Source organism: Anarhichas minor, unplaced genomic scaffold (assembly GCF_050575085.1).
Source record: "Anarhichas minor isolate MPS153535 unplaced genomic scaffold, ASM5057508v1 ptg000058l, whole genome shotgun sequence".
Lineage (NCBI taxonomy): Eukaryota > Metazoa > Chordata > Actinopteri > Perciformes > Anarhichadidae > Anarhichas > Anarhichas minor.
The window spans coordinates 7,362,511-7,377,850 of record NW_027466504.1 but is presented as its reverse complement, the minus strand read 5'-3'; the positions used below and the strand labels follow the sequence as shown (position 1 = coordinate 7,377,850).

Genomic DNA, 15,340 nt, shown 5'->3' with positions numbered 1-15,340 from the left:
TGTTTTGATCCGTTAAACCTGCATGTCAGTGCCGATACACACACTCGTTCACACCCTGCTACGCCTGTGCTTTAATCTCACTTTTTCCAAGTGTGAGGGATTATAGGCAGACATTTCATTTCTTAGACTATGACACAAGTGGTAGTTACCTCTCTCTCTCTCTCTCTCCGTCTGTCTGCCCCCTTCATATCCTCTTCTGCTCGGTGAGCATCCATAAAACTTTTGCTGCTGGAACTTGTCACTAAACTTTGTGGCAGTCGCGTCTGACAGGGTGCTTTTATTGGGGGCTTCTAAAGGCAGAAGCAAATGGACGGGCAATTACGTTTATGGGCAGTTTGAGGTGACATCCCTGCATATTGGATGGTCTTTTAAATAGGAGTCATCAGCCACAATGGTTCTCCCAGAGATGAAAACAAAAACAAGGGGGCTATTTCAACCGCCAGCATAATGCCAATCGACCACCTCCACCCGTCTTCTTCTGTCTGCCACAATGGCTACATGATTGGTCGCCCTGCAGCTTTATATATCAAGACAGGAGGGATCTAGAGAGGTTTTCTCAGCTCACGACAGCCACAGGCTTCTCAGGGCTGTGATGTCATTTTGACCCTGACTCTGTTTATGTTTACCCACGATGCCTTTGCACTTCGGGATTTATCTCAGAAAAAGAGAAGTAAGAGACACATTTGTAGTTTGCAGGTCTTTAGAGGATATTCGGAGTTTCGTATAACCACAAATCAAATGACAGTAACCTCATCATACAGACCCACCCAGTAATGCAGAACATATCTAAATCACACTCCATCTAACATTGTCTTTCCAACATACAGTGTAGCGAACCTAAAACCAAACAGACACGTGTGTCTGTATTGAGGTGGATAATCATGGTTGTCATCAGGGGTCACATGATCTCCTCTTTCTCTCTCATAAAACACGCACTATGATGATTAAAGCACACGGTTTCAACCTTCTTCACCGGCTGGATAACCATCCCAGTCGGCCATACTGTGCCCAGGTCTGTGTGCAGTATATGGGGATTTACTCCATGCTGCACTCAAATGACCATTAGCATAATGTGAAACAGTAGGAGATGAAAGGAAATTTAAATTAGGGGACAAGATTCTTACGTCTGTTGTGCAGTCTAATCTGTCTCTTAATGTTTTTTGTGTTACTGGCTGCCTCCTTTTCCAGCAAAGCGCAGCTCTCCCGGTCAAATGTGAACTGGACCCTGAAATGATTTGAGTGTTAGCGTCCCCACTGCCATTAACAGCTCGTTTAGCAGCAACAGGAACAAGCTCTTTATAATTGTTTCTACCTTACAAAAAGCACCCTAATTTGCCTCTCACTCACACACCAATGATGGCGGAGCTGCCATGCAAGGTGTTGGCCTGCCCACCGGAAGCAACTTGAGCTTCAGTGTCTTGCTCAAAGACACAGCGCCGGGGATCGAACTGCCAACCTTGTGATTAAAGGACAACCCGCTCCCCTTCCTCAGCTACAGCCGCCCCAATGTCTAAGAGAACATTTATTATTATTACTGCATTTTGATTAAAAAACACACACACCATTAGTTGTGTCTATCAATGTGCCGTGGTGCACCACAGTCACACACACACACACACACCCAGACACCAACACGTTTTCATTGTACGCTTGCTTTCTCTCTCCCTCTCTCACATGTGCACATCCCTCTTAAACCTAGTTTTTCCAATCTCTTCTATCTTATATTCAGTTTATACCATCAGACTGTAGACTACAGTCAGAGCACAATAGCCTGACCTTTGACCTCTTTCTATATGTTGCTAGTGAAGTTTGTGATTATTATTCTACCATCACAGTCGATGTAAATGATTCTGGGTACAAAGTCTTGATGCTTGACATGTTAAAAACGGTTATTATACGTTATTGGTGAATCTTCAGTTCCTTTCTGTATATGAATACAGTATCTGTAACTTTTGTTATGAATCGTATCCTTTGTCCGATGTATTCATTACACTCGATAGATATGCCGTGTCTTCGATTTTATCATCGACATTCTTCTCTAGTTAGACGGAATATATTCATCATCAACCGCCCTCGCTCTCTCAACAACCTCTTTCTATGCCTCCAGCCGTGACTGGAGGCATTATGTTTTTAGGTTGTCCGTTCATCCGATCCATTCTCGTGAACACAATATCACCGGAGTGTCTGGAGGGAATTTTTCAAATTTGGCACAAACGTCCACTTGGTCTCAAGGATGAACTGATCAGATTTTGGTGGTCAAAGGTCAAAGGTCAAGGCCATTGTGCCATGAATCATTTGCTAATTATAACAATTTCACACAAATGTCTAATGTGATAAAATGAAGTCATTTTGGACCGTAAACTGTGAGGCTGTAGATCTGGTTCTCTCTGCTTCTCCTTACTCTCCTTTCTCTTATTCCTTTATGACAGGGGGTGAACAGCATGTTCCAGGTGTTTCTGAGAGGAAACAATTCTGAGTACTTCACCATCTCCCCCACGGCAGTACAGGGGCGTGCCGACATCAGAGTGCGGGTGGCCATGCCACTGGACTTTGAAAACATTCGCAGCTACAGCTTCTCGGTGAGTTTTCAACTTTACATACAGGAGGAGGGGATAAGGCACAGCTTTCCAGCTAATATTGCTAAAGAAGTATAGGAGGCTTACATAGGAGCTCAACTTGCTGATGACATTTTCAATCATTGTAAATGTCAAACGGAATCATTTTGTAAAAGACTCAAAGTTGAATAAGAGGAGGCATCTTTAGATAACCAAGCATTGAGTAGTTGGAGACGGAGCAGCTCCTCTGTCCTTCTCTGGAACTCTGAGGCAACAACAATGATTGTAGCTTCATTATGTTTTTTTTGCAACTTGCTTTTATTTGTTTGGACACTCAGTTGGACTGGGGTCATATCACATCATCAACGCTGCAGCCTTGTTTGAGCAGTGAAATTGGTACTCGGTTACCTCAATTTACGCCTGAGTGCTTTACAGAACCAGAGGGTGCTTCGCTATGTGTATCATTGAAAATCTCCAAAACAAGTCACTTATTTACGACATTACGTTATTTCTTTGGCACAATAGCAAATCATGATTGGAATTTTTTTTAAGGATGCCACCTAAAAACGTGAAATATTCTATTTAGATAAACCAATGTTTAACCTTTACAGTTTTACTTGAACTGAATTGCATATATGTATATCTACTCCTTGTTGTCACTCCCCAGCTTTATGCCAATGAGTCCATGTCCGACCATGTGGGTTTTGCTCGTGTCTTTATTGAGCTAATCAATGAGAATGACAACCGACCCATCTTCAGCAGACCTCTGTACAACATCAGCCTCCCTGAAAACACCCCCCCTGGTACTTCACTGCTTCGTATCCTGGTGAGTGTCTTAAGAAACCTCGGTATAGTGTGTACTACGCACAGCTGAGAATGTGATTAATTACTCAATGGATTATTATAATTTATCGCTGAGGAGAACTTTAACTGGAATCCAAATAGATGACAATAAACCTGACTTAGTAACTTTTATGGGGCTTGTTTTATTGAGAATGAAATGGTAGCTTGTTTGTTTTCGCCATGTAACCCAGTACTCTCCTGGGACATATGAGTTTTGATTCAAGCTAGGCTGCCTCCGACAAAAGCACAAACAATCACAACTAAGTAACTCCCTTACCATCTGCACCGGGTCACTGTTAATGCTGAGACCCTGTGTATTTACGATACTGAATGACCACGTGGGCCACTAAGGCATCTTTTAGACGTTAGAGACAATCTGTGGCTCAACTGTGGCTTAACTTAAACCCTGGTTCAACTTTATATGCAAAAGCAGAATTCAATATATACTGCCAACACAGTTTCGCTTAGCTTGAGCTAACCACAGCATCGTCAAAAAGTCCTCAATTCAAACTAAATGACTTCTAAGGTCAAGTCCAGTAGTGTGATTGTTGCTGTGTATGTAAGTCTAGAGAATCACTTTGGCAGGATGCAATTATTACCTTCAAAGTTATGCTTATAGCTGAGACATACAGTTCTATTTTCTACTCTTAAATGTTTTTGCAAGTTGCACAGAATGAAACAGAAACAGTACAGCATTAGGGAAATATCAGTTTAAACTGGATTACTATCATGGGGTGATCTTAGAATGTCTTACTGTTCATATTGGATTCATATTAGATAGGTCACTAGAACCTCCATTTAGACTAATCCAGTTAGAACAGGGCTTAAGAAATATCTTCATTATTCACTCCCTCAAGGTCAGTTATTGTACCCTTTGTTTAGTTTCTCACAGTTAAAGTGTCCCTGAGGCCACTCGTCTCCTCAGAGTGGCCTCAGTTACTGTCCTGTACAGCAGCCGCTACGTTGAACCAGATCGGAAAAAATCTCCAATCACCTCCCTGTAATTCTGAATTATTATTCATTACCAGTCATTCCTGTGACAGAATGCCCACAATCCACTAGATACAAGTGCAAAAAAGCACAGTGTGAAAATCAATAGCGTTTATAGACTGGTTGCTCATGAAATGGAGATTGCAGGCCAGTCTAATACCCGATAAGTCTGGCTGATGTTGGCCTCGTGCTGGAGCGTGCAGACCGCCGTGGAATCCTGATTGCTGGCTGTGTAGAGAGGCGAATGGGCTGTAAATAGAATGAGACGTGACGGCTCTCGGTGAGGGCTGCACTGGCATGGATGGCAGCACTCGTATACATACACTGTTAGATGAGGGTTTTGATATTCTGACCAGTTCTCACACACAGATGAGACACACACACACTCAAGCACTCGGAGATGCCACTGGAGACAAAACACACACAGAGATTAAACAGATGTTTCCTATACTCAGCTAGCTTCTCTCTGAGGCTGAGAACTAGAACTAGAACTACACCCACACACACACACACACACACACACACACACATAAGCTATACACAACAATATCAAGGTCAACACATAGCTAAAACCAAAGTCAATGGTCATTGTAGGCCTTTCTCCATTTGTTGTCCTGTAAGATTACCATTTGTGTGTGTGTGTGTGTGTCTTCAGTAATGTGTTTGAACAGACTTGTTTACTTATGTGTGTTTGTCATAATGTAGTTCATTAGTTTAATTTAGGCCGCATGTTACACCGGTTGTAATCCATTGAATGCAATCTGATCAAACAAGCGACTAATGTTTGTGTGAACAATAAGGTATTTATCTTGGAATGGACGGTGCGTCCACGCAACGTATCAAATAAGTTATAAAGTGAAGCACAGAAAGAAGTCAGATCCATCAAAGGGCTGGTTCTCTGCTCCATATTGTGCAGTGGGAGTGGAGAAATGTTCCTATTGTAAATAAATTCAATGTAATATATTCTAAAGCACAGAGTAGAGAAATGTAAAATAGCCTTGTGCAAGAGCACTTTTCAACCCACTCCTGTGAGTCGGCACCAAGTACGATAATAAGGTAACACGTCCCTCACCCCACTGCTAAGGACAAATCATGTCGCCCACCAGCTGCAGAAAAGCATTTTGAGTTGAAGTGTTAATTGTGACAAAATGAATACATGAGGCCCCTAACAACTGGTTATTACACAACGTGGACTACATGTGCACTTAACTCCATCTTATTATATGCTGAACTTTATTTTACATCTCTCCGTACCTGCGCTTTTAAGAGTGTCATTTGATTTGCGGGGACTTCTTCATTTCCATGATTCTCTGTGCACCTGTCTCACTCAATCTCTTCCAGCACCCCAAACTGTCTGCATGTTTTAAGTGCAGTGAACAACTCAAGGCATTACAATATAACCAGATTGTGAGGCTGAGACTAGCCTCTCGGTGCTCTCTGTCAGATGGCTGTGAGGTGCAGCAGATGGTGGCCAAATTATGTTTTAGCACCAAAAGGGAGGACGGCTCTTTCATTCTTACTCTCTCAAGGTGGCCTGGCCAGCCCTCCACATTATACAGCAAGACACAAACACACAAATGGATTCAATAAAAGACGAGTTAGACATTTTGGGGAAATGTGCTTATTTGCTTAGAAGATTGCTATGACTTGCATCACTCACGTCTGTGCATTAAGCTAGAGCCAGGAGCCGATTAGCTAATGTTAGCATATAGACTGGAAGCGGGGGGGGGGGGGGGGGGCAGCTAAAACACATGTACCTGCACCTCTAAAGCGAATTATTATTTTAACCGTAACTCCCTGTTAACACCTTGTGGTTTCTATATTTGCTGGTACAGTTGTGAAGAGCAACATCTAGCTGTTTCCCCGCTGCTTCCAAACGTTATGCTAAGCTAAGATAATGGCTGACCCTAGCTTTGTATTGAGCATACAGATCGCTACGTATCAATCCACTCATTGAACTCAATGGTTAATGGGCCGCATTTATATGGTGCTTCTTTTAGTCTTAGCTTCCACTCAAACTGCTTTGCAGCACAAGCCAGCATTCTCCAATCCCCACTATACAAGGAGCAACTTGCTCATCACGAGCGATAAACAGCAAATGTTGGGTTCAGTATCTTGCCCAAGGGCACTTCAACAGAGACTGCAGCGGCCAGAGATCGAACAACTTGCCATTCCTGTTCGTGGACGACCGCTCTACCCCCTGAGCTATAGCCATCCCAAAAGAAAGCAATTAACTGATTTTCCCATCTGTTGTGAATGTGTGTATGCCAACAATATTCTAACACAGACTATATATTTTATGAGTTTTAAGCAAAGTGTTTGTCCATTCAGTACTGATCACATTACTGATGACCTATTTGTTAGTGCATTCAAGAACTTCTTCCCAACCTGATCTGCGAACATCTTCGGTGATGGTAACTCATCTCTGTACTCGTGGATTACGTTGACTGAAGTGCAAACTAATGAGTACATACGGCAAGCAGAGAGGATCATCAGATAAAGTTGTATCCCCTGCTATTACAGTAACTCTGAGACCGATGTTAGTTCCTCTCACAGTGATTTTGAAGAGCACTGCTGTTTCCCGAGCATGAAAGTGTTTTGCCCTTTATCAATAATGTGTTTAAGGTGGCTGATATGTAAAGAGGGTGGGGTCTGGATGGTGTTTATATAATGCTTTATGCTGATTTAAATTCTGCATATTGGTCCCCAGTTGTTTTTAAAAAAGTGCCAAACAGGCGGCCTGATGTAATTGAAATGCTTTGTTTGGGTTAATATTCATAGCTCATCTGATCAGAGCTTATGTACAATGTTGGTCGCTGCATTACTCGGTGCCCGCTCCTGCATCCCTGTGGACACTTATGCTTTACATAGTAGTATACACACAGGCAGTGGCTGTTTAATATTTATGGCGTGAAGCATTACTTGTCATGATAAATATTTATTGTGATTTACTCTTTTGTCTCTGTCCTTTTCTCCCTCACTCTGTCTTTCGGTCTCTACCTTACCCTGGAGACGTTAGACTCCAGCAGCTGCTCGTACCAGTAGAATCACAGATTTTCTCTCCTTGGGTTTCAGAGAATTTGCCTTCTTTCATTTCTTATTTATTACATGCCCTCTGTTATCGTTTTCTTCCCCTTTTTCTGTTTTACCATTAGATTACTAATGGTTTTCAGGTGTTGCATTGATTCACTTTGCGGTTCCCTGTCTTTTTTTTCTACTCTCTCTAGCTCTTTCTACCCATCAGGTTCTACCTTAGAGAATACGTATATAGTTTGTCTTGCTTCTATAAAATATATCAGATGCAGCATTCTTCTTGGATTAGTGTCTTCTTCTTCTTCTACCGATGCCATACTGTGTGTTTTATGGTCTCTGTGCAGATGCTGTATGTTTTAGAGCGAAGGCGCAATGATGAATGCTTCTAGCAGAAGGATATAAATTACAGAGTGGAGGATGTTTTCGCTACTGCCACTGTTTAGACGGGCCTTTATGCAGTAATAGTCACAACAGTAATTATAATTCATTATTGTAATGGAAGGCGTGAGGCCCAGCTGCATGTGGGAGCTCAAACAGCGTCACTGTTAATAATAGGGCGCTCATCGTGGGTGATCTGACATTGTGGGACCTGGGTGTGAATGGGTGTGAGGATGAACAGACATGATCTCAGAGGTTGGTTTACTATCCGCTCTAAAGAGCTGTGAGCTTGAAAAACGAGATGAAAAGGGAGTTTGGGGAGTGTAGTGGAGCTAAAGATTGTTCTCCATTGGTTCATTTGTTTGGTCAGCTGTTCATGCATTGAACACTGAGTCAGAGGGGGAGTGAAAGGGCTCAGCTTTTCTTTGATACTTTTAAATGGAAATGTGTTGTGTTTAAGGCGTAGTCTTTGTTCCTGAGCCTATAAAACTAAATTTGTGTCATTTCTTGACCTCAGCCCTGCTGACCATAGAGACCATGTTCATCCACACATGCTGTCTTTGTCCTCTCCCTAGTAGTTACTCCTCAGTCGTTATCGTCTCCACATCCTCCCTGTGCTTGTGCTAATCTCATTGCTTCATCATTGATGACAGAGGCGGAGAAAGAGAGGGGGAGGACCAAGGCCTGTCTGCAATGGGCAGCTGCCAGCCACAGAGAGCTCTGCATTAAGCCGTTTCACTGGCAGCTCAACCTCTATCTCCAGCTTATGCCCACAGTACACTCCTCTCTTTCCTTTTTATTCCAGCGGTAACAGCTGTTTTTTTTTTGCAGTGATTCACATGTGGTTGCAATCATTATATGGTGGCTGTGTATGCATGCAAACGGTAGAATTTAAATTGCAAGCTGTCACAGTATGCTGTGAAGACATCCACTTTATTGGACTCTTCTTTTACAGAAGTATACATTGTTAAATAAGTGTTAAAAGTTGCATCTCTCGCTCGCTCTGTCTCTGTTATCCGGGTGGTCGGGAGATAATAGAAACAGGCTGTTCAATCCTGTCGGCAGGCAGCAGTCGCTGTGAGCACCCCCACCTGCTCGTAATAGTTAAGAGAAATAAAGCAGTCGTAAACGTACGCTCCCCATCGCCATTACACTAAAGTGTCTGCAGTAAAAACACACACAGCGCCCATAAACCCCTGCAGGTGCACGGGGTCACAGCTTGGGGGACTGCGGGGACTTGGTCGTCGTTTGACCCAAGTAGGGTGACGGATTTTTGCATCTCATCTCTGCTGAAGTCCTACAGCAGTTTGTGTTCATAGGAACATAGACCAAGACGTTTAGGCAAGGCCATACATATCTAATTCAAGTTCCTTCTAGCATCCACATCGTCCTTTCAGTCGTACTTTTAGTTGTTGTGTGACCTGAAATATAATATATTTGACTTGTCCTCTTGTCCCACATTTTGAAAACTAAAAAATATTAAAGCGTGCAACACATTCGTACGGATTAAAAGACTTTATTTGGTGGTCTGGAGTTATAGACTTTGAAACCTAAATTAGCTTGTAAAGTCAGAGTTAAGCCCATTGATCGACTAAGTAAGATCATGTTTTATCTCAGCTGACACTTGTACTACTGGCGTTTTAGTAAAAAATATCATTGTGCAGTTTGAAGCCAGTGTGTTGTCACATATATAAATATGAAAGTGACAAGAATTTTAACTTTTCTTGTCACTGACAGATGTAGATTCTGGTTGCCTTTAAAATGAATAGTGATAATAAGTACAGAAATGTCTGTTATTTGTATTTAAAAAATGTGTTGGATAGTTCAAATAAGTACAAGCTTAATAATATGACCTAACGACAAACCTTTTTTCATTGTTTTTAAACAGATTTTTTCTGATGATTATCGAGCAGACATGATTTGAGGAAAATGATTTACTCCCGTGCTGTACACTGTGATATATCTCACTCTGAATTTACATTTGATTCCCATGGTGCCTGCAAGTGCAGTGGGGGGGCGACAAACGTCCCCTAACGTTGCTGTGACGATGCAGTGCTTAAATACACAGAAGCGTGCACCACGCCGTGTGTCACAGGATCAAGATTCTGCTTTGTGTGTCTCACACACACATACAGCACAATAAGTGTTAACATGAAGAGGCGCTCATTTAAAAAGTAACTGTTCTCTGTGTCCCACCTGTACAGCATTTGTGAGGGATGAGCTGTGATCTTGTCATGGATACAGAGAATATGAGCCTTTTAAAGGACCCCCCATGAGTGGAACTAGCCAGAGCTGAGATAACCTGACAACCATGTCCTCATCATTGTCTCTCCCTCAATGATTGTTAGAAACTGGACATCTTTACTGTGCTGTTGGTGATGTGTGTGTGTGTGTGTTTTATCTGTTCGTTGTGATTGTGTTTAGGTGTGCAACACTGAGACAGAGAAGGTTGTCTGTGTTTGGACTGGGGGTCATCTCTATTTTGACAGCAGGCTTTGACAGCCAGTAATTGGTTTCCTTTTCCTTGCCTCTCAAAGCTTCTGCAGAAAAAGCAATTTTAGGAGCCAATCAATTCAAATTCCAGCTCACTCACGATTGAAAAGCCTGTGCAGCTTTTACCTCCTTCGCTGTCCATGAGATAGCTGGGCTGATTATCTGCTCCTGTGTCCCCCCAACCTAACCCCAGTTTACACACACACACACACACTGCGTCTGTCTTCCTGTCGCCTGTGAGGGAAAGCTCTAATTTCTGCCTTTTCTTGAAAGCATTTGAGTGTGATAATAAGAGGTTATACTGTAAATGGTTGAGGTGCATATTTAGCCCAAGACTGAATGAACCTGGAAACACCGCGGATCTCTTTCCATGTGTATCCATTTCACACACACACACAATCATATGCACCCCCATACACACTAGACGTTTGCCTATAAACACTCCAATCATCTCACACATTCTGTCACACTTGCATTAACAGGCATGCAGACACACAAATGAGCGCACCGGTACACAGGTACACCCGAATACATACCGACACACACACACACACACACACACACACACACACACACACACACACACACACACACACACACACACACACACACACACACAGTGTTAGCCTGCAGGCCTCGCCTTTCTGAAGGGAAGAAACACATAATTTAACCAAACTGGTCAACTGAGAACTAATTTCTCTTTTGTAGTTACTGCCTGAGGACCCTAGGGTTTGCAGAGTTTATATTGGCAATCAGCAGCGCACTGACTCTTTGTGCAGAAACTCTTTGAAACAACTTAGTTTGGATTTTGATCAGTAAACTGACTTTGATACCTCAGGGCCATGCTCCTTAGCACGGGGAGATTTGTATCACTGCAGTCTGGGCCCAGCATCCATCTACAACATAAACTGCAACTGTATCATCTCTGGCCATCTTGACAGTAATAGAACAGCTAATCAACTAACAGGCTTTTGCACCATCTTAGTCAATGGCGATGTGCATCCCCTACACTTCTTTCGGTTTTTGTAAGCTTTTTCATTTGATTGGAGAGTCCCTAAAAAGGGTTAATGAATCCATCAGCATTGCTTCTATGGCATGAAAACGATGTATCCCAGTGAACGATGTATCCCATCCCAGTACTTTAAATGCTTGTCATAATTGTCAGTGAGGTGATTAAGCACATTAGTTAGGCGGATTGCCCAGCTTTATTTCGATGTCATATTTTTCCTCATTAAATCGTACAATCACACTCTCCCCGTGCACCCCACTTTTCCATCCCCTCCAACTCCCCAAACAAAAGAACTTTGAACCACCACGGCTATGGGGAGTGAATGCATAATACCCTGGTGTAAACGATTCGGGCCCGTGGTGTTAACGTACTGCAAATCCCTGCTCAAACCAATCTCTACCATCCATCTGCTGCAGGCCTTCTGTGTCTAAAGTTAAAAGTCTTTGGCAAGCAGTTGGCAAAGTGACCGGCCCGTACTGTCATGGTGATTGTTTGGTGGGAGATATGAGCCCCCCCCCCCCCATCTTGTCTCTCTCTCTCTTTTCCGTCTGTCTCTCTCTTCCTCGCTGTCTGTCGTCAAGGCGAGAGGGGCTCGGCCGCAGAGGCAGTATTAGCTCCCAGGCTGAGCCCGGCTCCTGTCACCGCCTCGATAGCTGTCACGCTAACACCCCCACCGCTATCATTGGAGCACTTATGGGCCTGTCACTCACCTGGGAGAGAGGGAGCAAAGGAGGGAGGGAGGCATTGAGGGGGAAGCGTGTGCTAAGGGAGATATGTAGAGGAGAGGGGAGACAGTGGAGATGGAGGCGGAGCTTAGGATGCAGGGAGGAAAGGGGGATAAAGACAGAAAGAAAAAGATAAAGGAGGAGGTGGAGGTAGGATGGGAGAGGGATGGATAGAAATGCAAAAAAGGGGAGAGGCAGTTGAGTGGCATTAAATGATGAGGTCATGGAGACATGACAGATGAAAACTCAAAGGTTAATTTAAGAACCTGACTGGAGTTCCAAACACCTCACATGTATTTTAGCGTCCCACTTTCTACTCGTTCAGCAAGATGTGCTTCGGTGCACTTGACAACAAAGCGAGGGCCGTTTGGACATTAAAAAGAACAATCGATTCGCCATCAAGGACGATGTAGTGGAAGCTCTCTGTGAAATTACAGGCTTGAGCTAAACAGCATGGTGTCATTTTTAGAAGGTGAAAAAACACATTGATAGCTGCAGCCGTTATTCCATCTGTGAGAGGCATCATAGATGGGCTCTCACAGATGCACACATACGTACATAACCATAAATGCATTCAATTTAAGATGCAGAGACATTCAAATGCGCACACATACATCCACACCCAGCCAAAAACAGAGCAATAGCTAACACACATTTTGGCCCATTGGCTGTTGTGTATACTCTCTTATGACTCTTATCATTCAACGCTTATAAACACGCACACACACTTACAAATGTTTAAGTGTATAAGTCACAGCTACATGTACAAAATGGTATACCCTACAAACACACACACACACACACACACAGTTGTACATAATAAGGTCGGTATCGGGGCATCACTGAATCACAGTGACCAACATCGTGGTTGACAGAGCGGGCTGCAGACACGTTCGAGTTTGGCCCTTCAACTGACTGCAGAGCCACTGAAGTGGAACTCTATTACAACAGCCTCTCCAGCCACGATCCATCAACGCCGGCACACACACCCTGTGCGTACGCGTCAGTGCGTGTGTGCGCACACGCGCATGCATGTGTTTACAAAGACAGATTGGTGTTTCATAAAGTACAAGATTCCTGAAAGTGTTGCTCTTTATGTTGCACTCCTCTTGACACCATTTGTTATCTGCAAAACATATGACGGCAGTTGTGGCTCCTTTCTCAGGCAGTGGTGGGGGGTGTGGATGAGGAAAATGTATCAGTTCTTTCATCAGATCAAATCCAATCAACACCTCCGAGCGAAGCATGGCTTTGCATGTTTTATCATGAAGTCATCAACATACAGTCAGGGACAGCTGTTAGGGTGAGACATTTAATAAACCCAGCAAAACTCATTGGTAGACAATGTTATTAAAAGTACTGGTTAACCTCACACGCACACGAGCACAAATGTATGCTGAGGAATGATCTAACGGTTACATTAAAATGAAATGGGGGGGGGGGGGTACTCTGCTTTAATAAACATGTCACAGTCAGGAATTTACCTCCCTTCAGTTTTCACATTTGCATTTGAAGGCAGCCGCTTACATAAAACTTAATGAGGTGTTAAAACATTTTGTTTTTTTTTTTGCCACATGAAATTACAATTCCCAAAAAACTCCCGAAAGAGCATGGACAATTAGACAGGTACATGTGAAACAAAACCCAAAGTAGATGAGAACAATAAACAAGGATGAGAAACAACACGGGTGGACAACAGAAGCTGAATGAACTGTAAAACCTTTCAAAGAAGTAAACTTGATTATAAAAGTAAGTGTTTTTCTTTTTGCTGTTTTTCTCTCCAGGCTACAGACCGAGATTCAGGCATATTTGGGGTTGTGCGTTACTACTTCAGTGACGAGCCAGACCAGTAAGATACAACTACACACACTGAAACAGTCCACACAAACACACATTGACATTAATTTTTCATTTATTGGGCCACTTGTGAACGATTGTACTGCAGCTTCTGCTTCGCCAGAGACAGCTGAGCTACAATGATGTCTGGCGCTTCTCTTTACGCCGGCTCTCTTCAGGCCACACGCTTACAGCATGACACACAGAGACAAACACACATTCACATAGTCTGCTCATTCATTATTTTGAAGAACACAATTAGTGTGGCTTCCTACTATTTTTATTTCTCTGTATTTATTTCTCATTATTTTATGCTATCATTTATTATTATTACAACATAAAAAATCTATTGAGTTTTAAACATGGTGTTTTTATCATAAGAACAAATCAAGAAGTGCAACTTTTTTTTTTTCCATTGAACAAGGATGATTGTGAACAGTCATCATGTGATGTCGTGTTTGTATCTGATGTCTGTACAATGTCTTTGACTTTTGGGAGTGACCTGCCTCTAATTTCCCCGTTTGTCTTTTGCAGGTTTTCATTGGACGATGAGTCGGGCTGGGTCATTCTGCGGGCCAGTCTGGATTATGAGTTGATGCGGCGCTTCACGCTGACCGTGCTGGCGAGGGACGGCGGCGGGGAGGAGACAACGGGGAGGATCCGTGTCAATGTGTTGGATGTCAACGACAACGCGCCGCTCTTCCAGAAGGAGGCGTACGTGGGCTCGCTGAGAGAGAACGAACAGGCCGTCCAGGCGGTGGCACGAGTCAGGGTGAGACGTGTTGAAAACATTCACGTACACAGTTTTAAACCAGACAGAGGCCAAAAGTACACTCATGTTGCACTACTCGTTTAAAACTGGCCTTTATAGCAACCGTAAAATACCATAAAAATAACTGTTTGGCTGCAATAAATGAACTACTTTTCCAAACCAAAAAAAGGTAATTTATTATTGATTTAAAATGTTATTATTCCTCTAACACTTGTAAAATTTTAGATTGAGAAGTCACAGTGGATTGGGGTGCAGTTCATTTATAATTGACACACGTGCACACATAATTAGGTATAACAATAGCAAAGATACCTGCAATAATACAGTATGTGCATATTTACAGTACATTCATATAAAAACTAGACCTACAACAGAGGATCTCATCCCACAAATACCAGTAATCAGACTCACAAGCCTGTGCTTTTGCTCTTTCTTCCTTGTTTCCTTTGTGTTGCTATAATCATACAGTTATGTGTTTGTGTGCGCTGTATCCAAGAAGAACAGGTCAGCGTGGTGTGTTGACGATCAGTCACTGCCACACAAAAGGCACAATGGTAACTAATGGCTCAGCGTTTCCTTTGATTGCGCCCCGGAGAGAAAGACTATTAAGTCCCTTGAGGCAGCGGCTGCAGCAGTGGCTTACCCCCCGCAACAGTGCACTTTGGCGGCTTGCCTTTACGTTGTGGGAGTCGAGCTGGTGACGGGG

At 43.0% G+C, this 15,340-nt stretch overlaps 1 protein-coding gene across 3 annotated transcripts in view; it reads left to right on the top strand.

Moving 5' to 3' along the window:
* cdh23 (cadherin-related 23) overlaps nucleotides 1-15,340 on the top strand; it is a 139,168-nt gene that overhangs the window by 70,115 nt on the left and 53,713 nt on the right. For all 3 annotated transcript variants that reach the window (XM_076076534.1, XM_076076535.1, XM_076076536.1), the window contains 4 exons: nucleotides 2,430-2,579; nucleotides 3,223-3,381; nucleotides 13,811-13,875; nucleotides 14,397-14,634. In XM_076076534.1, the coding sequence (XP_075932649.1) occupies nucleotides 2,430-2,579; nucleotides 3,223-3,381; nucleotides 13,811-13,875; nucleotides 14,397-14,634 (612 nt within the window). The remainder of the gene's footprint in view (nucleotides 1-2,429; nucleotides 2,580-3,222; nucleotides 3,382-13,810; nucleotides 13,876-14,396; nucleotides 14,635-15,340) is intronic.